This window comes from Lotus japonicus, chromosome 4, assembly GCF_012489685.1.
Source record: "Lotus japonicus ecotype B-129 chromosome 4, LjGifu_v1.2".
NCBI classification, from domain to species: domain Eukaryota; kingdom Viridiplantae; phylum Streptophyta; class Magnoliopsida; order Fabales; family Fabaceae; genus Lotus; species Lotus japonicus.
This window is the reverse complement of record NC_080044.1, coordinates 72,283,019-72,310,777: the sequence shown is the minus strand read 5'-3', so window position 1 is coordinate 72,310,777 and position 27,759 is coordinate 72,283,019. Positions and strand designations below refer to the sequence as shown.

At 33.4% G+C, this 27,759-nt stretch overlaps 3 protein-coding genes and 1 long non-coding RNA gene across 11 annotated transcripts; 1 reads left to right on the top strand and 3 right to left on the bottom strand.

Annotated features, from left to right (window-relative positions):
* Positions 1-663: 663 nt before the first annotated feature.
* On the bottom strand, positions 664-4,070 carry LOC130714286 (uncharacterized). 8 transcript variants are annotated; one of them, XR_009011232.1, is made up of 8 exons: positions 3,896-4,070; positions 3,686-3,716; positions 3,503-3,584; positions 3,304-3,357; positions 2,342-3,038; positions 1,702-1,769; positions 1,442-1,538; positions 664-1,239 (listed from the first exon to the last, which is right to left on the bottom strand). It is a non-coding gene; the product is annotated as an uncharacterized LOC130714286 (long non-coding RNA). The 8 variants fall into 8 exon arrangements; XR_009011227.1 differs by having other exon boundaries at positions 664-1,538; positions 3,896-4,069; XR_009011231.1 differs by lacking the exon at positions 1,442-1,538 and having other exon boundaries at positions 3,896-4,069.
* A 5,529-nt stretch (positions 4,071-9,599) lies between these two features.
* Positions 9,600-18,128, top strand: LOC130710232 (metacaspase-1-like). The gene is made up of 5 exons (XM_057559425.1): positions 9,600-10,047; positions 15,851-16,172; positions 16,992-17,112; positions 17,201-17,521; positions 17,813-18,128. Exons 1-5 carry the CDS (start codon positions 9,795-9,797, stop codon positions 17,870-17,872), a joined length of 1,077 nt encoding a protein of 358 aa, XP_057415408.1. The 5' UTR covers positions 9,600-9,794; the 3' UTR covers positions 17,873-18,128.
* A 3,796-nt stretch (positions 18,129-21,924) lies between these two features.
* LOC130710233 (uncharacterized) lies at positions 21,925-23,197 on the bottom strand. Its single transcript, XM_057559426.1, has one exon. It carries the CDS (start codon positions 23,195-23,197, stop codon positions 22,652-22,654), a length of 546 nt encoding a protein of 181 aa, XP_057415409.1. The 3' UTR covers positions 21,925-22,651.
* On the bottom strand, positions 22,076-22,627 carry LOC130713307 (uncharacterized). The gene has a single exon (XM_057563082.1). The coding sequence runs from the start codon at positions 22,625-22,627 to the stop codon at positions 22,076-22,078; it is 552 nt and encodes a 183-aa protein (XP_057419065.1).
* Positions 23,198-27,759: the final 4,562 nt, after the last annotated feature.

Below are 27,759 nucleotides of genomic sequence, written 5' to 3'. Positions count from 1 at the left end.
TAGAAATTAATCTCTTATCTTAAGAGATTAATTTTTATGCACCGACGGTGTAAATAAGTTTTACATCATCATTCAATCCCATCCTTCCATGTATTTGTAATCAAACGTTATAAGATTGAATAAGTAACCCACAAAAAAGTTATCTAATTGAATTCAAACCTTTATTTTATTTTTGAACATAATTTCTTCACCGGTTAATTAAAAATTAATTCAAAACTTCTACAAAAGGTTATCTTAAAATTTTCGCTCTTTTCTCACATTAGAGAGTGAATTTCACCTGCTACCTATGAGAGTGAGATTCTACTAAGTCAAATTATTTAATCTTAATTTTTTTAATTTTAATATTAATTCTTTATATAAAATTCAAATTTAAAACCTTTTATCTCCTTAGCCACCCCCTTACCGCTTAGTGCGTTGACCGTGGGGCGAGGGATTAGTCTCACGGCTATCGAGACCGTGGAGATACCTTGATCAAGACAAAAAAAAAATTAAAACCTTTTATTATTTTTGTTTCAATTACGATTATTGTATACCATTCCATAAATACATCCCAAATAAGGGAGGTTTATAGCATCCACAACAAATTGGTTTAGGGAGATTGTAACTGAGAGTTTCTTTAACTCTCGTAAATCAATTTAAAGAGGTGAAGAATTGACTTAACTGGACACAGAAACAACAAAATTGGTAAACAAAAAAGCTCAAATTTTACATCAAAATCTATTTTCTTTGGTAAAGGACCTATCTCCATGTTCTTAATTTCATTCTGTATTTAAAACATGATGCATCACTAAACCCTGCCATTGCACAAAGTATCTTATTGCGCTAATGCTCATTTTGAAGCAATCAATAATGCCTTTGTATTCAGACTTTCTTAACCGCCTTTTCTACAACATGGATGGAGATGCTCTCTCAAGTATTCATATGTCCAAAAGTATGAACCATGAGAAGGCACATCCCTCATCACAGTGATGCCCAGTCCAATAGATGCTGCGAATGCCTTTTTTCCCATATATTTTCAGCAACACTTACAGGACCTTTTCAGATTGGCAGCTGACCTTTGCTCTGCAATTGGAGTCAATTTTTTATCAGTGCAATGGGGGGAAAAAGAAATAAACTTTAGAAGGCCCTAGTACGAACTCCTCCTAAGTCAACACCATGGTAGGAATGAGGGTCTTTAACTGAAACAGATGAGTCAAAGGCCCTGGAGAGAACTGCATATGTTTGGAGAACAATAATGTTCTGCTACCGAAAAACAAAATACGAATTAATAAGGAGGTAAAACTTGCATGTGAGTATCTCAAAGAAGGAAAATATTGAACACCGATAAGTGAAAAACAATGGTTGAGATGCTTTAAGAAACACACTATGCTCTAACCATTTAGGATCATCATTGAAATAAAGGATTGAAAAGTCAGGGAAAGAAGGAAAAATATCATGGAACCTGCTATTTAATTTGGTCACATGGAGTAATACAGTTTCACAATTAAATCACTGACAACTTCTGCAAGCACATTCCTTTCAACTCTAACATGCTCGGCCTATGGTGTCAATAAAAGCAATGAACTAAAAATATTCAAATCAAATAATGAAACTTAAAATACGATATAACAAATAACTTTCCATTTTTTCTAATATTAACTGAAGAATGGAAGAACAGACATAACAAACTTCAATGCTATTAAGGAAAACATGAAAACTCACACATGCCTCCTATTACGCATTTCAGACGCATATATGTCAGCTAATTTCTTCTCCCTATATGGTATTACCTGTGAAATAATATGGTATTAGATTTCACAAAATTTCATGGTATAGAGGTATACAAACAAAAGTAAAATGAGAGATGTTTCCAGAGACATGCTCAAATTCCAGGGGAGAGATTCTTTCACAACTGATTTGAAAAAGAACTGGCTATCTAAACAGCAAGATATTTTTACCCTATGTTTCTCCTAATTTGCAAACAGGGCAATTCTTTGCTCATCCAAGAAACATTGGAAGCAGCAAAGCATGCAAATGATTATAAAACAATGTAGACTATATAATTTGAAAAATAATTGCTTAAAATTGTCCCGGCCAATTGCATGAATTCAAGGTAGAATGTGTATAAAATGAAGCATGATATAAAGCAAGATAGCATGTGTTATAGCAATAGAAACTGTCTCCAAAGCCAGCCAAGTTTTGTGGTTGTTGCTACATTAACATCAAAACTAATTTGAAAATATTAATAAAAAAATTTGGCCTTGTTACATACTAACAATAGTGCAGCTTGCTTCAAATTCAAAATGCTCTTTAGACAATAAAGAAATAAAAGCAAAATGAAAAAATATTCAATCGTAACTACCTAAAGTGAATAAAAGAAACATTACTCTTGGCCCTTCCCAGTAGCAACATGGAAGATTTTGTGATGGTTCTGCAGCTACCCCACTAAGGCCTGAGCAACTTTCCCGCCAGAGAAAGTGAAAAAACATCCTTCAGACTAAAAAAATGATCCTTTAACTTACTTCATCTTCACCATTCTCCTTGAAGACTGAAAAAATGATGTGTGGAAATCAGCAATCAAAATGAAAACTGATTCAGAGGCCAGGATCATAGGCACGGGGAGGGAGTCGCAGAAGAAGAGAAAGGGAAGAGAAATTTGGAGAGAAAGCTGATTCAAAGTCTCCACCATGGGTATTCGAATAAATTTAATTAATCGTAACAATCTCTAAAAAGCATAGATTTCATACTGAAACCTATGTCGGCCGAGGGTCTTTTTTATAATTGACAACTTCAAGAATACACAATAATAGAAAAACCTTATTTCTAGATATTATACATTCAAAGAATTGACAGATCAATAGAAACATTAGAACTCTTAACAGCTTCAAACTGGTAAGGATGCATCAGCATACAAAAACCTCAAATGCATTTAAACTACATTCTTGAACCATCTATTGGGGTACCATCAGGTACAGACTCTGATTCCTTTATCTCAACAACTAAGCAATCTGACATTAGAAGGTTTTGGCCACAGTGGCTTCCAAGCAACATCTAACAACCTGTAGAAAAAGATTATGGTGCTCGAGTTATCAATGAAATTAGAACAACGTAATTGGCTGAGAAATGGCAAATAGACAATGATAAAATATTAAAAACCAATCTCATCAAAGAAATATAATTTCTTAGATTAAGAATCAGATGAAACAATTGGTTGTAAGGTTGCAATGTCAAGCATGGTAAAAAAATATGTGAAGAACAAAAAGAAGGTGGAAATCCAAATAATGAAAACATAGAGAGAAAGTGAAAGGACCAAACGATGATGACCTTTTCAATGGTGCGCTCAGGTTCATATTTGATTGAGACAAATTGGATGATACGCTACACGTTCAAAAGTTGAAATTCCAGGGGTTCAGAACATACAATTGAAGAACAAATAGAAGGGAAAATCCAAATAATGAAACCAAGATAATGAGTACATAAAAATTATCTGTAAAACGTGTGGAAATCCAGAAGGGAATTGCACCTTATTGGAGCGGCAGATTCCGAGCAAGAATGGTTCCCATAAACGCCTCAGTGAAAGCGTAAAGAAAGGGACTCAAACGTACCTATGAAGAACAAAAGGGGGTTAAATCTACTACCCTGAATTTAGAACAGAAATCAAAACGAAAGATAAATCCGCATAAGGCGGAGAATGAAGGAATCTTACCGATGTTTGATAACAACTCTGAAAGTCTGGGCTGTAAAATAGATGTGAGACGATGAATGATAAAGTATTGCAAAAGGCATATAAAATTTGAATCAAATTATCCAGAAAGTGCCACAGCCCTCAATTCATCATCATCGATTAGAATCAAGGGTAGACAAACGTCGTACTCACCAGAATAAAACCGAGAAAACCCAAATAAGAGAAGCAAACCTGAAACATGGCCGACTCTGATGGAAAGCGAAGATGGCTGAATCGTTCACACCACCACTGTCTCGACCTCTGTCAATTTTGAAGCCCTTGAGAGAAACGGTGCAGAGAAGGAGAAAAGGAACCCAGAAAAAAACGTCAGAATGGAGCGTTACAGATGGAATGGAAGAGCGAAACTGATGCAATTAAAAACCATGTTTGTGAATCAACGGCTGAGATCAAATCTAAGTGAAATAAAATGTTTTTAACTAAAATGTCCATGCCTAATTTTCATAGTTTTTGTAATAAATTGTTGAACGACTTATTTGTCCTCAAGGCTGTAAAAACTCTGCTTTTATATATATTATAGATTATAGATTATAGATAGATTATAGATAGATAGATTATAGATTATAGATTATAGATTATAGATATAAGGTATCGATATACTTGGAAAAAAATGATAATTATTCTTAAAATCTAGTAAGGGGTCTTATATGAAGAGACATCAACTATATGATTCTAATAGGTCTTATAATTAGAGATTGAAGGAGAATTTAATTATATGACACTGAAAAATGATGTTTTTCATACTTTGGGTACATATGCATGCATTTTATTTATTTATATATATATATATATATATATATATATATACACTAGTACTTTTTACCCGTGCAACGCACGGGGACATTCTTTATTATTTTGTATTGTGTTTTTTATGTTTTTTTTTTAATTATTTATTCATATGAAAGTGAAAAAACAATATTTTTTTGTGATAATTAGGTTTTTTTTCGAAGTGTTTGTATTGTGTTTTTTATGTTTTTTTTTAAATTATTTATTCATATGAAAGAGAAAAAATAATTTTTTTTTGTGATAATTAGGTTTTTTTTCGAAGTGCTAATTTATGTTTTAATTTTTTTTTTGTCGTAGATTTCCTTGTTTATCTAATTGATGTTTTGGATTTATTCTTTTGATATAACAATTTTATTGTACTTTACATATAGAAGTGGTATTTTTTGGTAAGATCTTATTTAATATTAAGTTTGTCTTTTCGAGGTTTATAACTCATGAAATAAATAATAATAAATTTATTTAAAATAATTTGAAGTTAATAGTATAAGTTCATAGAATGACAATAATAAAGGAAGATCAAGATGAAGGGTTAGAGGAGTTTTTTATTGAATGGCCTTAACTTTTAAGGTTTTTTATTTATATTAATTATTAGTTGATTAATATTTCAACAAATCTAAACTTGTCTTTTGAAATTCCCTATATATATTTTTTTAGTGATATCATATTTAATATTAATTTTTGTCCAATGACATTCCATAACTCAAATGAATTAAATAATAATAAATTCATTTAAAATAATTTTGAGGTTAATAGTAGAAAGTTATAAGACTAACATTGATGAAGGAAGTAAAGAGATAGAGATGGTTTTCCTTTTCTTTTTGCATCACATGTTATGATATCAACTATATTAAATTGTACAAAATTATATTTTACTTTAGGAATAGTGTTACTTGTAGCTAGCCTCTTCAATTCTTGAGATGTTAATTCAAGTAATCATGTATTTGTGCTTTGTGACTCTATATTTTCTAGCAGGTGCTTGAACCATAAAATTCTGACTCGCATAAACTTGTTTTGCACATAGTGTGTCACTAAACTGTGGCATTTGAAAAACTACAATTTTAAAAATTCACTTTGCTATGGTAACAACAAATAGTTTGAATTAGGTACCATGAAAGTGGTGATAACAAAGAAATTGAATACATTTTCAACAATTAAGAGCACTTCAATACTATTAACAATTCCAGGTGTTTTGAAATCTCTTATTTCCCACACATGGAACATACGAACTGTTTGAGTTATCCTACATAACAAAAAGTTGAGAAAATCAATGAGAAAATAATTTTTTAGGTGTTTCAATTTTAGATGATGAAATCAAGTTGAAGATCATCATGAAATAAAAATCATGTTATAACACATGTTAATATTCTAGGTTAGCACATCAATAGTTAGCCGTTGGATATATGTACCTGGAAAAATGTCTTGAAGCTTGAGCCTTTGAAAAAACAAAAGCAAATGCTTCAACAAAACTTATGTGACGTGCACATGTTGAATGAGTATTAACACTTATTAATTTATATAGTTGTAGAGAAAAGAGTTAGTGATAGTCTTTTTTTCTTTTTGATAAGATCTTATTTAGTATTAAGCATACTTTTTTGAATTTCATAACTCATATAAAATAAATAATAATAAATTTATTTAAAGTAATTTTCAATTAATAGTAGATGTTTAGAATGACATTGATGAAGGAAGTTCAAGAGGAAGTGATAGTGGAGTTTTTTTTATTGAGTGGCCTTTAACTTTTAAGGTTTATTATTAATATTAATTATTAGTTGATTAATACTTCAACAAACCTAAACTAATAATATGTGTCTTATAGAATTCATAACTAATATCATATTTAATATTAATTTTGACCTATGACATTTCATAACTCATAAATTAAATAATGATAAATTCATTTAAAATAATTTTGAGTTTAATAGTAGAAACTTATATACTAACATTGATGGAGGAAATTGAAGGGGAATATCGAACGGCTTAGATTAAAAGTTTGTTGTATATTGAACGGTTCTGAAAAATCACATATGAAATAATATGCATAACTACTTAAATGCTCATAGAGAAAAATAAATATATGAAACATTGTTTATTGATTGACAATTTTACCCTCGAGGTTACTAAACTTCTCAATATATAAATAAATATAAATATGTTTTTGAATTTCATAACTCATATGAGATAAATAATAATAAATTTATTTATTTCAATTCATAGTAGAAGTCTATAGAATGACATTGATGAAGAAAGTTCAAGAGGAAGGGATATGAGAGTTTTTTTTTATTTAGTGACCTTTAAATTTTAAGGTTTATTATTAATATTAAATATTAATTGATTAATACTTCAACAAATTTAAACTAATGATATGCGTCTTATGAAATTCATAACTAATATCATATTTGATATTTATGTTTACCCAAGACATTCTATAACTCATATAAATTAAATAAAAATAAATTCATTTAAAATAATTTTGATCTTAATAGTAGAAAATTATATACTAACATTGATGGAGAATGTTCAAGGGGAATATCAAACGACTGAGATTTAAAGTCGGCTGAATATCGAACGGGTTCAAAGTAATTACATATAAAATAATATTTATAATTAATTACTCAAAACCTCATAGGTAAAAACAACTATATGAAACTTTTTTTTTAATTCAAGGATTTACTTTCAATAGAAAAAAAAACAAAAAAACAAAACTCTCCAAATAGAGTTGATAGATAAAAGGAATAAGAAGGAAAAACAAAACCGAAAACTGAAAAAATAGTGTAAAATTAGTGACCACATTCATAGTGTAAATATCACCTAAAAATGACATAAATTGAATGAAACTTAAGGTAGACGATGAATATGACAACACCACACAAAGTTGTAAAATAAAATAAAGGTGACTCTCATTTAGTCGACTAAGTTCATAATGAAACAATAAAAATTACGAAAAATGCAAGAAACTTACATGTTTTCAAGATGTAACATTGGAAGAATGAAAAACAACAATGGGAAAATCTGAAAAAAGAAACAAATTGAAACTAAATCAATGAAATATAAAAGAGAAAAAGAGGCTTCATTGTACCAGATTAGAAGAAAAGATTATCATTTGGTCAACTAAGTTGAAAATAAATTAATCAAAATAAAAACAAAAGCAAGAAACTTACATTGGTTTAAGATTAAACTGTCAAAGAAATGGAATCAAACATCATAAAATTGTGCAAGAAAAATAATGAAACACAATTAGAGAAATAATCAAGGAGATGACCTTAATAGTTTATGAAGAAAAAGTATTTTTGAAATGAAATAGAAGTTACAAACAAATCATAATAATATTGATATTCAACGACAAAGAACAAAACATGCATAAATTACAAAAGTAAAATAAAATTTGTAACTTTCATCTATTGAATAAGCGATAACAATGTGCATATTGCGAATAAAGACTGAATCTTATAGGAGTGGGAGATGAAGAATGAGAAGAACGAATGAGAAAAAAAAGATCGTTTGGGAAGAACGTAGCATGAGAACAAAATCTGAAGAAGAAGAAATGGAGAAATCATAAAAAATAAATCAAAAGGATAAATAAGGCGAAAAAAGAAGAGCTCTTACCGGATGGAAGATGATGATGGAGAAAAACGTCAATGCTTGAGAATGAAAAGTGATGAAGAAGAAGTGACCGTTGGAGAAGAAAAGACGCAAAAGAAAATTTTCTAACTTGATGGAAGATATTCTTGTGCTAGAATGATGTTGTTGGAGAATTCAAATCGAAGTGATATAACCTGCACATGAATGGAGATGCTGAAGGTCAAAATGATAGAGATGAAAATAAGTTGAAAGGGAAATGAAAAAATGTTTTATATATAGGAGAAGAAGGAAGAAACTCTTGGTGATTTTGTAACCATAATCCATAATCGGGAGTTACAAAAGAAACAAATAAAACGGCTAAGAATATGAAAAGGTTGTACAAAGGGTTTTATAAGAAAATGATCAACGGTTAGGATTAGAAGCAATGAATGGCCATGATTAACTTCATATTGAATTATTCACAAATTTACGTATATGACCATGGAAAAATTTTCACCCATGTGTATTAAAGTATTAAATTATAGTTTTACCCCAAAGGTTGCAAAAACTCTCCCTTTATAGATAGATAGATAGATAGATAGATAGATAGATAGATAGATAGATAGATAGATAGATAGATAGATACTAATTATCCTGGTGTTTACAAATTATATATAGGGAAATAAGAAAATCCGTTGAAATCTGTCGCTAAAAGCTTTAATAAAGGATATTCAAGTAGCTAAGAGGAAACTGGAAAAGTTCTTATACTATGGCTCTATTTGGAAGAGTTTATTTGAGCTTATCTGACAGTATAAGCCCTTGTGTAAGTGTTTGAAAAAGCTTATGCAAATAATTTATGACCTACTATAAGCTGTTTTAAACTTATTTTCATAAGCTACGTACTCATGATAGCTTATTGAACATAGTTTATGCTTATATATAGCTTATTTTCAATTTGTTTCAATATATATATTATTAAAAATAGCTTATGAATAAGCGTTTTTGTCATAAGCGTTTATATTCACTTATGATCATAAGTCCTTAATTAAGTTGTTTTCTCAAACGGTTTAGTTTTCCAGATGTATTTTCCTTATGAACTTCCTAGCTGACGCAAAATATCAAGTCGCTGCAGAGGAAAAAGCACCACACAGGCCCACATTGACTATTGGACTTTGTTATCCTTTAACGCTTACTTGTGGATTGACTTTGATTTTAATATGAACATTTTAATTTATTAGAAATAATGTCATTGATTTAATTTTTATAGAAAAATGGTAGTTGTTACTAAATTAATACAAATTAATCATAACTTCTTCATTATTTGAGTTCTGATTCTTCATCCGCCCAAGTTTCAATCCTTATTGTTTCTAACTCTTCCTACTTAGCTTAAGCTAACCTAGCTTCTAAAATGCAGTTTTTGTGATGTAGGAATATTTATCACTTATTTTATTTTAAGTGACAACTCTTAAATCTTGAAGATTCTCTTCATATATCAAGTACTCATGTGCGGAAGAGCAAATTCCAGAAGCTAGGTTAGCTCAACCCATGTCCCAAATAATGTCCTCACTTTGATATATTCAACACCAAGGTCAACAAAGGCTGCCATGCGTGCGTTTTGGTCTATACACTGATACACTCTCCTAGCTAGTCCTCCTCCCATCTCATATATATCCTGCTCTTCTAGCTAGCTCATCAGTACGTCTTCGATCACCACCACAACCAAATAATCATGTTAAAGCTGTTCAAAACCAAGAAGTGTGCCAACTGCCGCCAGACCTTAGGTCCCAAATGCCCCCACTTCTGTGCTCCCAATCCCCGGCCAAACCGCTCGCCCAAGAAGGCGGTGATCGTGGGCATCTCATACCATAACAACCCAAAGCACGAGATCAACGGCGGCAGTGTCTATGCCGGGTTGATGCGTCTTCTTCTCATCAACCACTTCAATTTTCCCGATGACGACTCTTCTATCAAGATGCTCACCGGTACGTACGTCTCTCATCTTGTTTATCTATATAGAATATAGTAATATATAATTAACAAATTTGGCAGCTTTGTTTGCGCGCTAACAAATTGTTAAAATGTTAAATATGAGTAAAAAATCTCACACATTCAAGGAGTGTTGAACAATGAGAAGCTCAACACCCAATAACTTAAAATTCAGACAAAAAATTTGGTATCCAATTTACTTGTCATTTACTCATTTTAATCCAAGGTGAAAATCCACGAAAAAACTACTTAATTACACAACTTGCATGTGTATGGCAATAATTTCCAAAATAGATTACAACCCAACACGCTTTCTGTAAGATGTATAATACGGTTTAGATAAGTAAATTATATTAAGGGAAGCATATATAAGGGGTGTCTTAACCCATAAAAGAGCAAGATTTATAGCTATACAGTTTTTATATTCTCATACTCTCACCTCATTTCAACATTTTCTTGGGGAATTTTACCACACCTGTGTCCATTTTGCGGGTGTGATACACTTGTTGATGTGGTCAAATAGGAAAATAACATGTATAAATGATTTAATTTATTTTCATATATTGGTGAAATATTCTGAGGGTTTATTTGCAATTGTGATAAGTAGCTTAATGATGATTTACCATGAGTTAATTAGAGTGGGTTTCGAAATTAGGGTTTGAAGAAGGTGATCTGTTCAGCTTGAATCCTTCTTCTCTTGATCAATGGCGGTCCAGATTCGTTCAGAGGCCATGCTATGGTGTTTGTACAAAGAAGGATCGATGTCTTCTCCTTCGCAGAGAAGCACGTCGCGGATCGGTTCGAAGTTGTAGAGGAGCGTGTGGACGTCGAAGACACGAGGAACAATGACGGGGACTGCGTCTCGCGGGGAGGAGAATTGCCGCCACCAAGACCCGAAACCACCATCGTTGGGCAGAGGAACACGCCGCTGCAAAAGTCCAGAATTTTGTCACCACTAACACGCTACTAGAATCTATGGCAAATACATCATAAAGACGACTATTAACTAATGTTCTTCCAGCATTTAAAGCCAGAAGAGTAATTAAGTCACGACTATAATTACTGTAATATCACATAATAATGCAAAGAAAATATATATTATTATCTCAATAATAATTATAAATAAAGAGGGTCTTACATTGCTCCCCCTTCATCCTCATAGAGCCCCCAATCCATCCTCCTCCTCTCTCGAAATTCTTTCATTGTTGTTTTCATGGCCAACTTGGGTGCGGTTGGCGTAGAGTGATGGTGGTGGTGTTGGGTTGTGTGGTGTTTCTATTTCCACCTCGTCGCTAGCTCAGGCTTGTTCTGGAGCGGTGGTCTCCGTCTCCACCTTCATGACACATCTCCCACAAATCTTTTGATTCTGATGCCATTTTCTCCTCAAATATGACGCTTTCGGTGTTCAATCGACGTTATTATCATGCGCTGTTCGCAACTGTGGTGTAGCGGCTGACTTGGAGTTCTTGTGATTCTTCAATTGAGATGTTGTTTTTACGTGGAGTTATGCTGATGGCGCGGTTCAACCAAGGTCCTTGCAAATGAATTGGTTTCGTTCGTCGATTGTAGTTTTGGGTGTGGAAACTTGGGTCGTCGGTGGTTGTTTTGGTCCTTTGGGTTTAGGTGGCTGAGGTGCACGCCGATCTCATTCACCGGTATGCTAGTCCGACCAAATCATAGTGAGTGGGTTTTTTTTTTGGAAGGTCTCGATGCATGTGCTTTAGCTGGTCGATGGTTTGTGTTGTTCGACATGATAATGTGGTGGTACTCGAACTTGAGGCGGAGATTGTTGAGTATTCAAGTGCAAGTTGGAATCTCATGTTGGTTAGATCTTATTGAGGTGAAGACTTTATAAGAGATGTGATTCATAAGCCTATAATGCCTTTAGATTTTGGTTAAGAAGTGGTGTCGATATTTCTTGAACAACCGATGAAATCTGGGTGGCGTCGTGTCGCCTCAGTTTCGGTGCGACAACAACTTCCTATTCCTTTCAGCTTTTGGTGCTCTTCGATGATTTTCCGGTCTAACCCGTGGCTAACCAATTCAAATACTAACATATGAATATAATACTTTAACCAAGTCGATGACTAGTCCAGTTTCAAAACATGCAAAATTACCTTCTTTCGGTGATGTCTGAGCTTTGTTTCCTATATTAAAGCCACCTCATGTTTAGCCTTTCTTTCACAAGTGTAGGTGATTCTCTCACTGTATTATTGTTGGGAATGACTCATTAAAGGAGAGAAGACTCGTCAAAGGGGAGAAGGTGTTAGCATTGGCTAGCGCATATACGTGAGGAACTATGCGCATATGCGCGCCGGCCAGGGACCATTAGGCTACACAATAAATTTTACCTTAAAATATGGGTATACCACTAGCATAAATTTTATGAGGGACTGTTGACCATCAGAATGCACAATAAATTTTTCTTCCAATTGGAGGAGGCAAGGCTCTCAACACTTGATGGAGAATGGAGATGACGACTAATCGTCTCACCAGATCCTCAAAACCAAAAATTTACTTCATGATTTTTAGCATTGTGTGTTAATATGTAGATTTTTTAGCAACTTGTTCTTCTACACTTGACCATCTTGTGGTTTGTAACCCTCGTCTCTTCCTAACATACCATACAACGTAAAAAAGGTTGAGGACTCATTCTTAATATATTTCTACTGGTTTCACTACTACTGATTTTACCCATTATTTCTTCACGAACCATTTCTCTCTTAGATCTCATACTGTAACTAATTTTTCTCTTACAAGACCTCTGTATACGAACTGAGATACAACTCTTCTTCGACGCAAATCGTACCATATAGTTAAATTTGAATCTTCAATATTCATCTAACATAGTAAAATATTTATAAGTCTACTTATGTAATGAAATAAACAATTTGATGAAATTAATAAACCTAAATAGCCAAATAGATTAATAACAAGTAAATTTTAATACGCAAGAGGATTAATAACAGATAGTTGTTGTATTATGTTTTACATAATATCAATATACCGCCGTCTCCTCAGAATGTGAGATATGAAATACTCACACCACATAAACATGATAGGGGGCATATCAACTAGTTCTCAAAACGAGAACTAATGATATGGACCCTTGGATTACATTTAACGGTTCAGATTATAACTTCAATTAAAAGGTCACGTGAATTGAAGCTGCAAATATACTTATCACTTGAAGCTGCAAATGCACCCAATATAGTTTCCCAATTTTATATTCGGCAGATTCAATACATTAGTAAAAGAAGAATATTGGTTTTGATCTGTACCAATTCTCTATTGGATGTATGGGCAAGATGATTATCACATCACATGTATGTGTGGACTGTGGAGGCAAGAGATCAACGCACATAAGAGGGAGAAGTGGGAACTGAGCAATCGTTATTCGTTGTTCATGCGGTTAATGAAATTAGGGTGCCATGTGACATTTTTAATTGAAGCTTAAATCTGAACCCTTTATTTTAATGAAATGGCTAATATTAGCAGTTCTCAGATAAATGAGAAATGAGAACTAGTTCTCATTTGATATGCCATATATATATTTGTTGTAATGTAATGTATAAGGAAGTTTTTGGTAATGTTTGTTGTATTTTTTTTGGTGCATAGGAAAACTAATATTTATTGTATTAAACGAACATGTATTTACTTATTCTTTTTTACTAAATAAATTATCCAGTATACGTATTGGAAATTTTTACTATTAAACAACATAACTAACATATAAGATACATACTAACACGTTTTCTTCAACAATAAAAAAGATACATACTATCACAATTTATATAAATTTAAGTTAAATCATTCATATATATATAAAAAAATGAACAATTTATAATTTCCGTGCAACGCACGGGTCATCACACTAGTATATATATATATTTTATTTAGAGAGAAAGATGATTTTATATAAGAAAATAATAATAAATCACAATCGTTAAATCTAATTATGAATGGTTAAGATTAAAACATGAAATCATGTGACTTTTAATTTAAATTTTGATTATTTATGATTAGATCAAATACCTGTGATTTTTATTATTATTTTCTCATATAAAATCACATTTCTCACTAAATACATTATATATATATATATATATATATATATATATATATATATATATATATATATATATATATATATATATATATATATATATATATATATATATATATATAGAGGGTTGTCTAAATGACCCATGAGAAAGTTTGGGTTAAATAACCCATCATTCAATCACATTAGAGATAAGTGAGTTGGAATTTCTATATTTTATTTATTAATTTATTTCCAACTCATTTATCTCAAATGTGATTGAATGATGGGTTATTTAATCCAACTTTATCATGGGTCATTTAGACAACCCATATATATATATATATATATATACTAGTTTATAAATTTCTCTCTCTTGACTTTTTCCCTCAAAATCCTCTCGTCGTTTTTCTTCTTTCCGATACCCATTTCGAGTGGCCGTCGCGCCACTCTCCTCTGGCGCGGCGGCGACCCCTCTCCTTTTTCCATTTTATGGTTTTTCCTCTTCGGTGTGGTTTTTCGGTGGCTTCCACACCTGGCGAGGCTTGCCCTGGAGATCAATGGCAGTTTGACGATGGTGTATGTGGCTTCTTGTGTCGGCGTCAGTTTCGCTCCTTCATCTTCATCTCCTTCGTGCCCACCCTCGCTAGGGAGATCGACCGCAGGAGGTTGCCGGAGCTTGCTTCCGGTGGTGGGTTTCTCATGTTCGACGGGCTTCACCTCTTCTTCCAAATCTGTTGGTTGTTGGTTCGGATCTGACCTTCGGTGGTGCTGAACTCTTTTTCATCTACCTTTTTGCAACTATTATGGTGGCAAACTTTTAGATCTGTCTGCTTGGTAGTGTTGCTGGGAGGTCGACTGGAGGCTTGGTGGAGCCGGTTTTGTAGGTCGACATGGATGGATCGTGCTTCTAGCTCTCGTCTTCTCAGATCCTCTGCTTCAGGCTTCTGTTTTTCAGGTTCCGCTGGTTGGAGATGTGCGCTGCTCTCTTCGTGGCGCCACCGCCTTGCTTCTTGCCTTGCCACTGTTTCTATGGTCGGTGTTCATTTGGCTTATCCAGATGTGTTCGTGCCTGTTGAGGCCAAATCTGCTCGAATCGGTGCTCGTGGTGGCCTTGTTGTCCTTCTAGGTTTGTGCTTGCCTGTTGAGGTCAGATCGGCTCTATTCGGTGCTCATGATCGTCATGCCCTTTGCATGGTGCTCATTTTCTATGGGCATTTTTGATTGGTGCTTTGAACAGAATCAATGGTGGTGGCGATGAGGTGACAACTTGGGCACTATGGGTTTGTCTTTTGAAGTGTTTTTCAGGGTCTTCTGCAACGGATTTGGGCCGTCGATGGTAGAATTGGGTCCTTCGGGCGTCGTCGCGTAGGGGTTGGTTTTGGTGGTGTTGGTTTTGGTGCCTTCGCTTGATGGTGGATGTATGTGTTGGTTTTGGTGCCTTCGCTTGATGGTGGATGTATGTGCTGATATGCGCCTCCTCCAATATCAGGATGTGGCTCTGCTTTTGTTGGGTTATTGTGACTTTTGTCACGCCAATTAGGTCCCCGGTAGTTGCCTTTCTCGTAGGTCTTTATTGTAAATATTGGTATGGTATGATCCTTCCAGGGTCGACTTTGTAACATTGGAGGATTATGCTCACCTTAGTGTGTGTTGTGTGTACTATCGACTATTATATATATAAAATCATATATGTTTTGTTTTCAAAAAAAAATATTAGTTTATAAATTTTAATTCTGAAAATTAAATTAATGCAGAAAGAGAAGGCAATATACTTCCAACCAAGCAAAACATTATTTGGGCAATGGATTGGTTTGTAGAAGGATGTCAGCCACAAGACTCCCTGGTTTTTTATTATTTTGGTCATGGTTCACAGCAAAGGAATATCAAAGGAGAAGAGAAGGACGGATATGATGAAACTTTATGGCCCCTTGATTTTGAAAACGGTGTGATTGTAGATGATGAAATCAATGAAACCCTAGTCAAACCACTACCCGACGGTGTTCGCCTCCATGCATTTGTTGATGCCTCCCATAGTGGCACTGTCCTAGATTTGCCATTTTTTTGCAGAAGGAGCAGGTTACATTCTAAACTTGTCTTTTAATTATTATTCATTTCTAGTTCAAATTAAGTTTGCTACTATGATATTTATCTTCTTTGATTGTAGAATAGAATAGCGAGTGATGTTTGGCTGTGACTGTGATTATTACAACCGGTAAATCGTCCTTTTGGTCCTTAAAATTGACAACCAACTTAAAATTGATCCTTGGATTTAAGAAATGGTTTGCAAACTCCATGAAAATGGCAAACATCATCAGTCATGTTAGTCCTGGCCTAAAATAGAAAACTTAGTTATATCTAACAACGCTGACATGGTCAGTTAAGAGTCATGTTGACTTGTCCATGCTGACATGGGTTGGATTCAATCCCTCAACCTGGAGATGGATAAACAAACATTTTACCAATTGAACTCCACAACCAATTACATAATATTAACCAATTACATAATATTATTTTATCGTTTAAAAAAATACCCAAAACCGGCAACCATCGTCATCTCCTTCTTCTTTATCATGCTATTTCCCACACTTCCTGCACAATCTCCTCCCGTCACTCTCACCAGCCTCTGCCTCTCTCGTCTCTCTTACCTAACATTTGTTGGACCAAGGATTAAAATGACTGACATTTGCCACTTTTAGGACCATGCGAGTCATTTCTTAAATCCAGGAATTAACATTAAGTCGGTTGTCAATTTCAGGAATCAAAATGATAAATTATCCTCTCTCTTTTTTTTAGGCTTAATACCTTTTTCCACCAAGATATATATATATATGTAACTAGTTTCTATGATTTATGTTAAGCAAGCGATAATAATATACTAGTAATTCTTTGTAATAGGCTCTTTAGAAAGTATAAATGGGAGGACCATCGCCCTAAGACAGGTGCAAGGAAAGGTTCAAGTGGTGGACAAGTTATTTGCTTTAGTGGATGTGATGATGGTGAAGCTTATGACAATAATGTAAGTTTTTGAATTATAAATGTCAGAATAAATTATAATCGTTAGATTTAATTATTAACTAAAAGTCGAAATTAAAACATGACAACAGTCATCATCGAAGATGAGATGCGTTGGGGCCATGACGATTTGCTTCATCAACGCCATAGAGAAGGGCCATGGGAAAACATATGGTAGCATTCTCAGGTCAATGCGCAAGGCCATCAGAAACGATGACAGTGATGCCGGTCTTACAGTTGAACAAATAGCAGAAATTACTATCCTGATAGTCAGTACAGTTGAACTAACAACACAAATTACTACCCTGATAGTAGGAATTAATGATTGTGGGATTCTTGGTGCAATTCTAGGCTCCACATCCAGAGCTGTTATCGAAGTTGGCATGGAAATGTTACGTGGAATTCGGAGACAGGTAATTAATTAACGTCAAATTCTTTCCTTTTTTTTTCCTATTTTTTAATTAATTTCGGCCTAAAGTTTTTTTATTTTTTCCCCTAAATTGATTTTGGACCTGTTTGTCATTGATTAAAAAATAATTGATTTTATTTTAGACGATTTTATGAAAGCAGAAATTCATTTTTATTTATCTATAAATATAATAGGTGTTTTTCACGGTTAGGGGATGCCTTGAGATTTGAGCTTACTGCTAGTTCTCGTTAATTTAAGCTGAACTGATGACTTATATTATATATTGCTTCAACAGAAACCGCGGTTAACAGCTTCGGACAGATTCGACGTGGACAAGAAACCTTTCTTCCTTTGATTGAAATGATGATGGTGGGTTGTTTGTGAAAATTTATTATGAAATCAACGTACGTCGTGGTAAAAGGCATCATCTCAAATGGGCTTCAGTTATTGACTAGTGTCTTTTTATTATTTCTATTTCTATGTTTTGGTTACAAAGAGAAAAACTATTTCTATATATGTTTAGTTGTGTTGTTCTATTTTAGACAATTTTAAATAATAGGATGATGTGGCTTGTATGTCTCTTATCAATTCTAGAGTTTACCTTTCTTTAACTTCAAGGGGTGACATAAGTGGTGAATGTGCAATTTTTTAAGGGATTTTACATAGGCTTTTAACCCGGGTTCGATCCTCTCAGTGGTTAAAAATAATATTTTTGTGGTCAGAGATATCACTACCGTATCCCGAGCCAGATTAGTCACGTGGGTCTCATTTCCCCCGTGAAGACCGGTGGCCAAAGGACAAAAAAAAGAGTTTACCTAGTGAAAATGAGATGAAGAGAAAATGAGGTGTTGTAATAAGAAAATATATAATGTTGTGTTCACACTCTTCTGTCTCCACCTTTAGAGTGAGATAGGAAGAAAAGAGAGAAAACTGAGTAACTCCTGAAAAATTGGTTCATGTGCCTCATGTTATTAGTTCTTAGCTTTTGTTTACATCGAGTGTAACTTAAGTATGGTCTCAACCCAGGAAACCTAAACGAAGGTGTTCGCTAAAAGATCAAGTTGTTTTAAATAAGATTAAACCCTAGAGAAAAACTAACTATTTCAAAAAGAGGACCTCCTTTACGGTGGCTGAAGAACCCTTAAAACCTATATGGACCTACGGGCCCATCTTTGGAGGCCCAAAAGTGCTCTAGCTAGAACTACCCACGTGTTCCCCCTCCATGGACTGGTCACTCACCTAGAGGCCAAAAGGAGCGGCTTATCACCGAATGGGCTCACCCTCAAGGAAGCAACATAGTGAGAATTGATTTTGAATAAATCGATTGTGGTAAAGGTGAGTTGAAACATGAAAGATTTGTATTCGAATATGTTAATGAAAAAAGTGATTTCTATAGGATAATATTGTGAAATTCAGTTATGAAATCCCACAACGGATTATGTATTGTCCACCAAAGAAGCTACTATAACTAACTGCTGATAAGATAGATTTTGAAACTAAAATCAATTCCATATGTCAGATTCCCAAACATCTATAGGGAGTTAACTAATCAAGAAAGGATTGCTTATGGAACCAGTGGTGTGTGCCTTGACCAGCAAGAGGCACTAACACATTTTGATGCCTCCCTTCAACCAAGTAAGAAGCAAATTTTCTCTCATAATATTGCAAAAAATCACTTAATTTCAAAATTCACTATCTGGCCTTGCTATACATATTGAAGCATTCATTCACAATTTACATATCACTCAAGGTTGATCAAATCAATACAACAAAATCAATAAATAATAGGGAAAGAGAAACTATTATTAGTTTATTACCTGTTGGCTATGGTCAAAATTAAATGATTTTGTTTATCAGGGTAAACGGATGGTGACATCACAACAGAGTTGAAGAAGGGCGAGTTAGCAGCTCAAGACAATTTCTTGCTTGCACAGTCATTGGATTCACACTCAGTTTTTGTGCTTGAAAATGGAATCAGCAACAACAGTAAGCAAAGGTAGGCAAAAATGCCTAAGATGAAGAACAAAAATGGAAGAAGAACAGCAATAAATCAATTGAAGCCAAATGCAAGTAAAATCAGAAATCATAAATCAGCCATGAATGATGCAGAGAAGAACGAAAGTGGAAGAAGATCATCAATAAATCAATTGAAGCCAAATCCAAGTACAAATGCCTAAGATGAAGAACGAAAAATGGAAGACGAACATCAATAAATCAATTGAAGACAAATCCAAGTAAAATCAGTAATCAATAAATCAGCCAGGAATGATGCAGCGAAGAACGAAAAACGGAAGAAGAACATACTTCACAAACCTAGTCAATAAATTACAGTGCAGATACAACCTACAGCAGCAAGCAGCAACGCGAACTGCAGCAACAGTATCACAGTTCACCGATGGTTATCATTGTGTACTAGGGTTTTCAGATTGGTATGGCATTGAAAAAGGACATGAATGATAGTTTTAAAACTTTGACAGGGCTACTTTTGTGCAGATGATTTTTTGAATCAGGTTCCTCAAAAGCTGAAATTGCAGAAGCTTAGGGAAATTGCTTTAGAACTTTTAAGAGCTATAGAAGTTTATGCAAACACCACTTTTAAATAATAAAAGCACTTAACGGAGAATATGTGCAGATCACAGATATGTTTTTCTTTTCGGACAGGAAACAAATTCTTGAAGAAAAAATGTCTTTTACTGTTCAAAGGCGAAAAACATACATAAATACACAAAGAATTTAGGATATCAGGCACCAGGTCACAACTCTCAACTAATCCCAAATTCAAAGCAACAATCTATAATTTTAAGTTTTAACTTCTTTATGAATAGTATCTACAACTCCATTCAATGTGTGTTTTATCTGAGGCCTGAAGGTCTTTGACATACCTGCTCATTTTAGTACAGTAAACATTACAATACAAGCAACACATTACTTTTACCAAACTCTCTATAATTAACACACTCTTCAGAGATTAGATCAATTATATAAATCATCAAATTATATTGCTAAGAGCACCACAATCCAAATAACCTTTCAACAATAGCAAGGAAAAAAATCAACAGAAATAAAAAATAATGATTCAAAACACAATTTCCATTGACAAAAAACCAACGACATAAAACTAGTAGATCAATAACATTCACAGCATCCACAAACAGATAGCAAGGTAAAGCCTAACATCAAGACTTTTAGACCTATAATCAGCAACTCATATAACCACCAAGATATTGATGACAAGTTGACAACAGTCTGTTCTCCAATCAAAATTCACATTAAAAGTAAAGACTATTTCTCCTCTAACATTTCATGTTTTCAAGTGTCAATGTTATAACTTGTAACCTAGAACCAATTGGATTCTTCTTAACTAACAATCACCTAGTAAACAAATGCTAATATTATTAATCTGACACCTGGAGAATTTAGTGTATTTCAGTTCAATAGGTAGCAAACTGTGTTATTGTATTGTTTGCTATATGAAGATGGAAAAAAATTATAAAAAAAAGCTCTGGGCAAAACAAACATCAAAAGTGGCAAAAGATTTGATTCAAAAAATGAACCAGATTACAGAGACATAAAAATGAAAGGAATTTAAATTGTCATGGACAATTCTACAGAACCATTTCATGCAATAGTCACAAATATCCACAAATTAGTAGCAAGGGAAGGCAAGATCCAATACTATTAGACCTATAATCACAAACTCATATAACCACCAAGATATTGATGACAACTGTTTGTTCTTTAATCAAAATCCGAAATGAAAGTTGAAGACAATTTCTCATCTGACATTACCAGTTTTCTAGTATCAACGTTATAACCTAGAACCAATTGGAGACCCATCAACTAACAATCACCTAATGAACAAATGCTAGTTAAAAAACAAAAGATGCATTAGAGCTCAAGTTTCATTATGTGTCTCTGCTCTCTAAAAGTTAATTGTGTGCTTTTCAATAGAGCGAAACAGAAGGATTGCACTGAGTATATTGAGTCTCAGAAAGTGAAGAAAACTAAAAGAAAACAAAAACCATGACAGGTGAATTTGTTAAATAAGACAAATCAAACTTCTAAACACCATCACATATTCACATGTATGATGTGTGAAACTACAAAACTTTATATTTCATTTTTCAATTATTATACTCCATATTTCCATAACCTAATTAAGAAATGAATGCAAATTATGAATCCCAAAACAATGAATCTTACTATTATCCCTAAGGTAGTAATAATTGTAATATGATCTGGTCAGGTATATAGTATGTAAAGCAACATAAATAGGCACATCTATAAGGTTTAGGATATACTCAAGGAGAGAAGGAATGTATCATCAGAACTCTGAAGAACTACAAATTATTAAAAATATGCCACTCATTTGAAAGGAAACAATGTTATATTTTGCTGCCCAGTTAATTGATGATAATGAAACACGTCCAGATTAACACAAGAACGTTGTGCCACATGTTTGTACTTTCCAGTCCTATCGCATAACGCTTAAAAGGCAAGATTCACACAACTATAACAAATATAAATCTGTATTCAAACGTTAACAAAGTACCAGATGCTAGCGTCCTCCCCGATATAGACTTAGTAGCTTAGATGTTTCCTCCTCCTCAAAACAATTCACAAATTCTTGCAGGAACAACTTATCAGTATACTTAAACGGTGTATATAAGCTAGCATCCTTCTTCATCAAACCTCTGGAGAGAAGATACTGGACAACTGAAGCCCTTGGCATAAGCCTTTTCTCCAAACTATATCCAAAAAGTGATGGCACGGCTTGAAGTACTGAAGGGTCCCAACCAAGATGACCTACCCAAAAACTCATCACTGCATTTACTTTTTTGATTGAGTATAGCATAATCTTGGGATTCCTCCTAAATGCATCCAGAATAGCATCTTCAGACCAGCCCCATGTCTTAAAGGCATCGACTTTGGCATCCCAAAGAGATTTGGATATACCCCTTTTGGCCTGTAACGCTACAACAAAAAGCGTTTTGGAGGGATGAAATCCCAATCCCTTGACTTCCTCCACAACCTCCTTCAAGTCAGCACATCTGAGCAGAGAGGGCCAAGTTCTAAGCAAAAGGTATATGTTTGAGGGAGTGACTCCCATATCAAGCAACAATTGTACTTTTGATTATATGAGAGCAAGACTAATGGTAATGGAACCAAAAAGTGCACAAGCCATTGCTTTTTCATCAGATTGAGAGAATCTCCTGACAAATTCAAATGCAGGTATAATGTGATTCTCAAGGCTTTTAAGCAGGAAATATGGGGCCCTAGTCACAGTGGTAACTATGTCAAAACCTTTGGAGGCTAAAAATTGAAACTTGGGCAAAACCTTTTTGGTGGAATCGAGTAAAAGCAGCTCTGGTACCCTGCGAATGATGTTGTGTGTCTGGGAGATGGAGAAACCGTGGTTTGTGAAGAAGGCGATAACCGAGTCGGGCTTCTTTGCGTCGTTGAAACGAACTCGCTTGGCTGCTTTGAGAGCAGCTTGGGGATAAAAGCCACAAGTGTTCGTGAGATATGAAAGGGTGAAGGATTGTTTATCGGAAGAATCACAAGTGGTTGAGAAGTTGTGAGATACTATTGATAATGGGTAGGGGAAGAAGGGTTTCAGTTGAAGAAGAAGGGCTCTTCGCCGGTGAAAACGAAACTGGAACATGATGAGATTGTACATTTTCGTGCCACTGCCGCCGCAGTTTCCAGTAACCACCGCGTTTGGTTTACACGGCAGCTAAACGAACACCGAAAACAGAGGCACTTGATAGACCATCCCGTTCCGAAACATAATTGTTACCTCAGCTGAAACATAATTGTCATTCAAAAGAGATAAATAATTTGTTTTTTCTTTTTTTTTTTTGTTACAAAGGGAAAGAAACCAGACAAACAAAACTAAGAAACTATTGATGTGTTTTTGTATAATTGGTTTACTTTCTTAACCTCTTGTCACTTGAAAATTGAAAAGCACAATCTCCATGAACTATACATATTTACAATGATGAATTTTTTAACTTTTTTTTATATTTTGGCATTTTTATTGTAAATTAAGGATTAGAGTGAGAAATACACATTCATTCAACCCATTCTTAAAAAAGATTTATTGTTATGTGAAATCTTTTTAGTCATAATTTGGGGACTTCCAATAGCGGTGCCTCTTTAGCTTCAGTCGTAATTTGGAGACTTCTAATATGCTTTAGTTGAAGCTTTTGGGGCATGTTCATCATGCTCTCTCTAAGTTCTCTATAATCATTGTGGAGAGTAACTTCATAACTGTGCTGCAACTGATAAATGAGGGTTGTGACTCTTTTCACCTTTATGTCTCTCTTGTTAATCAAATTAGAGTTTGAAAGATGAAAGTTTGAGAGATTCTTTATATCCACATACGATGAAAGGCCAATCAAATGGCACCTCAGTGCTCAAACCTGCTTAGCGAATATGACACATGTTCTTACTATAGGTTTATGGAGAGTCTCACACGTCACTGCTCAAACCTACTTATGTTTTATTATATTGGATGAGTGTTTCTTTCTCGCATTCTATTCCTGTGTAGTTTTCTTTTCTTCGGGTTTAGTCCTTCCATATAACCAAAAACTCATTTTCCAAATTCTTCGCATAATTTCATGATAAATATGAAATTAATTAATTTTGTTTTTCAATTATAAGTTGTACACACCTTAATATATATATATATATATATATATATGATTCAGATATTTCTGATTTGATCTGAACCAAAGATGGATATTTTCTTTTGAAACCATCGAAGCATCAAAGTTTTTCCACCATTTGATTGAGGTTTGTTTGTGGAGCTTAGAAAGATTCTTGGTTTTAATAAAGTACTGTCATGCAAAAATCTAAGACAGCGGAAAGATTGTATAAAAACTAGTTTTAACCCGTGCCTTGCACGGAGAATTTAATTTTGGATTTATTTTTTAAATTTTTGTTAATCAATTAATATCTTTTTTTATTTATTCTATATAGGTCTTTGGTTTATTTTTCGTTTTTTGCACATTTGTGGTGTAGGTTGTTTTTTTTGTAAAGTAATGTGTTTAAGGGTCGAAAGCACATTTAAATTGACGTATGTAGGGGTGCACATGGGTCGGGTCAACCCAATGAATCCATCCAACCCAATCCGATCAAATGGTAAAAATGCGGGTTGGATTGGGCAAACGGGTCTATCGGATGGATTTTATTACGATCAAATCATCTTTGGATCGGATATCGGATTCCATAATAATCCATCCAACCCAACCCGAAATCCAATCATATAATAATAATATATTATTTAATATATATTTTTCATAATTTTATTTTTTTACCTAACCTACTAGTAGAAATGGAAAGGTGACTTGGAGTCCTACTATTTGAGTGAATTTTAGGAGACTTTGAGACTAATTTGTTTGTAATTACTTGTCATATTTAAATACTTGAAGTACTAGTTTACTTATGTGTTGTTGTATAGATGCGTGTAGACAGTAGTTATGAACTTATGATGTAATTGTGTGTTAGAGACTTGAAGTACTTGTTTTTTAATATTTTCAATATTTCAGATTTATTTTTATTTTAATATAGCGATCCAACCAATCCATCCAAACCAACCGGAAGATTGTCGGATTAGGTTGGTTCGGGTTCGTAGGTGAAAATTCACGAAATCCAACCCAACCCAACCCAAACAGTTTTGACCGGTTCGGGTCCTGATTAGCCTAAAAATTCATCCAACTCAACCCATGTGCAGCCCTAGACGTATGCACGAAGATTTTCAAACATAAAATGATTTATTGAATATTTTAGTAACATGGTCAATATACGAAAAAAAAAGTCAAAATGTTTGAAAGTGACTACCGAGGTCAATTTACCAAAAAAAAAACAAATTGTCAACGTGGGTAAAGACATAAAAGTGAAAGTTTAGCACAAAGGTTATTTATTTGCAAACAATCTTAAGGAAATGCAACTAAATCTTTGAAACCTTGATCTTTTTCAACATTTCTGCATCTTTACTTCCAACAACTTCTGTTATGGAACCATCGTCTGAACGACGTTTAATAGGTGTGTTGGAGTCTTCAACTATAGCTAGAGGTGTGTTTCGTTTACCACTTTTAGTGTTTGTCTGCAAAACAAACCTATTTTATAATAGTGATGATCAATGTCTAAACCAAACCTATTTTACAATAGTGATGACTAATACCTCACTTAGAAATTTTACATTTAAATTGGAAATATCAGAAATCATGATGTAGATATAAATAACCATTATAAAAACGTGTATCAAAATCTTTTTTTTTTCCTCTAATAACGTTATGAATTTAAAGCAACTAAATTCAAAGAAAGAGTATAAGAGTTTACGGTCCGTCGGTCTAATTAATTCATATTTTATCTCATTATTCATGTGTTGTTAATTTCCCACAATAGGTGATTATTAAATTAGTTTAATAAGTATTTAAGTTTGTAGTTAGTGTTTAAAAATCTCTAACCCCATGATTTTTTTATTTAAAACGCATTTTTGTTTGGCGTAATCCTAACATTATATGTTTATTTACTAATTTAATAATTTGATCATTAATACTAAGTTAATAATATAATAAGTAATTGTTTTATTTAATAAAAACGTTGAATGAAAATCAATGTATGTTTTTTTTAATAAAAAAAAAGTCTAATAAATTAAATTAAAAGTGATGAGAACATACTGATCTGCAAGTAACCAAATTTTTAATACTTGTGCTTGGGAAAGCGTTAGGAACTTATCTTTTTCAGTAACGTTTAATCTTTCAATCATAACGTTCATTACTTGAGTATGAACTGCGTCACACTCAAATAGTCTTCGAAGAAACAAAATTTATGTTGTTATTTGTCATCTAAATTTGTTCAAAGTAATATGAAATCCACAATACATACATACATTTCTCTGTATGACACTGCTTGTGGAATGTCAGAATTGAACATTACTTTAGTGCAGTTTAACCCAGCAGTTAGTTTATATTCCCCCGGAAAAAAAATTAGCGATTGATTGTAAGTTTAAGTTTGAACATGTTGATTTATTATATAGAAGTTTATGTTTGTTTGTTGCTCAAAATAATTAAATGTACCTTCATGAATTGTTACAACTCTCAACAATATGATAATCACAACATGTTTGTTGTCTTTTGAATTTAGAAGTGCATCAAATTCGTCGACAAATTGGCCGTATAAAAAATATTTAATTTTTTTGTTGGAAAAAAATTAAATAAAAGTTGTTAACTTTCTTCTGTAGGAATTTATAGAAATTAATAATACTAATTTTTTATTGATCAAAGCAAATTTACCCTCGAGATTCAAGTTCAATGTCTCTGCTCTGCGTATGGACTTCATTCCGCTCAAATCCGTTGTAATTTCCGACGTGCGTTACTTCGACCATAACATCTGTTTTAATGGTAATGTTTATTTAAATGAAGGTAAATATTTACATACCAACTAAGAACCGCTCGTCAAAGTCAGGATTTAGAATTTCATGCATGTTGTCAAATATCAGATCACGCACAGGAAACACATCTTTATTATATGGAACCATCCTTGTTCTACTTTGCAAGTGTATCTTGTAGATATGCCTAGATGCACTAAGACCTCAGAAATTATGTCATACCCAGAAATATTCAAAGCGGTATACCAAACCTTCCGTGATTCTGTTGGCAAAACGTTCATGAAGGTTACGCCTACACACTGCATGGATTGTTTGACCCTAGAAATGAAGGAATTTCATATGAATTTATGTCCGTGAATTAAATTAAAATACAATTACATATTTAATAATAGCGAAATTGTTTCTGGTTTACATACCTTTCGATCCATCAACAACAGATTATAGAACGAATCATCGTGTCCTTCCTCATCTTCTTCATCCTCTTCTTCATCAAACCACACCCTTATTACTCAAACGACAATAGTCCAATCATGTGCTAAAGGAGTCAGTTATTCAAGTAGGCTATAGTTCGGATTCATGATGCAAGGAAGTTTTGGAGATAAAAACTAACGTCTGTTGATTTTGGCTTGAACTTGTGTAACAAATGAGATGTATACTAAAGTGTATATATATATATATATAGGCTTATTGTTCTTCTGTGATTTCTAATTGATTTTGTTTTTGATTTATTATTATTTTTTTGTTGAAGCTCGAATTTTTATTAGTATAAGTTGAGTTTTTTAAAAAAAATTAAATGTGTTATTCAATTTTTTTACTTGATTCCGAATTTTTAATTTATGTATGTA

Coding starts and splice junctions, on each gene's coding strand:
- LOC130710232 (XM_057559425.1), top strand. CDS start 9,795: ATGTTAAAGCTGTTCAAAACCAAGAAGTGTGCCAACTGCCGCCAGACC. Junction 10,048..15,850: donor TTCTATCAAGATGCTCACCG/GTACGTACGTCT, acceptor AAATTAATGCAG/AAAGAGAAGGCAATATACTT. Junction 16,173..16,991: donor TTTTTTTGCAGAAGGAGCAG/GTTACATTCTAA, acceptor TCTTTGTAATAG/GCTCTTTAGAAAGTATAAAT.
- LOC130713307 (XM_057563082.1), bottom strand. CDS start 22,627: ATGGGAGTCACTCCCTCAAACATATACCTTTTGCTTAGAACTTGGCCC.
- LOC130710233 (XM_057559426.1), bottom strand. CDS start 23,197: ATGTACAATCTCATCATGTTCCAGTTTCGTTTTCACCGGCGAAGAGCC.